Source organism: Lactuca virosa, chromosome 1, assembly GCF_052849685.1.
Source record: "Lactuca virosa cultivar CGN04683 chromosome 1, Lactuca_virosa_CGN04683_v6, whole genome shotgun sequence".
Taxonomy (NCBI): Eukaryota; Viridiplantae; Streptophyta; class Magnoliopsida; order Asterales; family Asteraceae; genus Lactuca; species Lactuca virosa.
This window is the reverse complement of record NC_136426.1, coordinates 151,270,949-151,272,390: the sequence shown is the minus strand read 5'-3', so window position 1 is coordinate 151,272,390 and position 1,442 is coordinate 151,270,949. Positions and strand designations below refer to the sequence as shown.

At 35.2% G+C, this 1,442-nt stretch overlaps 1 protein-coding gene across 1 annotated transcript; it reads left to right on the top strand.

Moving 5' to 3' along the window:
* Positions 1 to 567: 567 nt before the first annotated feature.
* Positions 568 to 1,008, top strand: LOC145122138 (secreted RxLR effector protein 161-like). Its single transcript, XM_079057796.1, has one exon. It carries the CDS (start codon positions 568 to 570, stop codon positions 1,006 to 1,008), a length of 441 nt encoding a protein of 146 aa, XP_078913922.1.
* The last annotated feature ends 434 nt before the right edge of the window (positions 1,009 to 1,442 follow it).

Sequence of the window (1,442 nt, the reverse complement as noted above, 5' to 3'; positions counted from 1 at the left end):
CGCCTATAAAGCAAGATTAGTTGCTAAAGGCTATAAGAAACAAGAAGGGGTCAATTATTTCAATACATATGCCCTAGTTGCTAGGATTAGTTCAGTTATAATTCTCATATCAATATCATCTTTGAAAGGTATGTAGATTCATCAAATGGATGTGAAGAAATCCTTTTTGAATGGATATCTCACTGAGGATATTTATTTGTAGCAATCTGAAGGTTTCTTGATAAATAAAGTGTGTATACTTATCAAATCCATGTACGGTTTGAAACAAGCTCCTAGTGGCATGAGTGATTTGACACCATTGTTACTGCTTCCAAATTTCAGCATAATAGTCCTAGCATGTGTATTTATTCCAAATGCACATCCGAATACCCACTCGTTATCTGTCTTTATGTCGATGATATGTTGATCATTGATACTCAGCCAGAAGGTATTCTTGAGACGAATAAATACATATCCTCGAACTTTAAGATGAAATATCTTGGAGAATTTGATACAATTTTTGGTATTAAGGTGAAAAGGACATGTAGTCAGATTTCTCTGAGTCAATTTCATTATATAGAGAAAATTATGACACAGTTTCAACACTTGATTATTAAGGAATTCAACACTTCTTTTGGTTTAAGTGTGAAACTAAATGTGAACTCTGGTCGAGCAATGGCTCATTTGGAATACACAAGTGCGATTAGGAGAATGATGTATGCAACACATTACACTCGACCCGACATAACATTCAATATAATCAAACTGAGTCAATATATTGTAAATACAGGGACGAAACACTGGAATGCAGTGAGTAGAGTACTAGGATACCTGAAAAAGGCAACTACTCTTGAGTTGACATATCTGTCATTTCCTGGAATACTAGAAGGTTATTTTGATGCTATCATGATAGATTACATCAGTGAATCAAAATCCAAAAGTGGTTGGATGTATACTCTAGCTGGTGGTGGTATTTTTGGGGTGAGCAAGAAACATATATGCATAGCTCATTCAACAGTGAAAGGTTAACTTATTGCCATATCAACGTCATGCGAAGAGGCAGAGGGGATTAGAGATCTACTATTGGATATCCTTCTATGGGATATTCCAAAGCCATATATACATACGTATTGTGACAATGAGGCCATACTGTTTAAAGTATGCAATGCAATATATTTTGGGAAGTCAAGACATGTAGGTATGCGACACAATTTTGGAAGGTAACTAATTAAGAGCAGTACCATAAAAGTTGCCTATGTCATGCCAATTAGGAACTTGGAAGATCTACATACCAAACCTTTGACAAGAGATTGGTTACATCTACCACGAGCATCGTGCGTCCAAAAGCAAAGTAGAATTATATATTGATGGAAACCCATGTTGACATTAGTGAAATGCTCATAGTTCTCAATTTAAAAGGTAACAACAAAGTCACTAACGATTGAAGGTACTATCATTAATGA

Coding starts and splice junctions, on each gene's coding strand:
- LOC145122138 (XM_079057796.1), top strand. CDS start 568: ATGACACAGTTTCAACACTTGATTATTAAGGAATTCAACACTTCTTTT.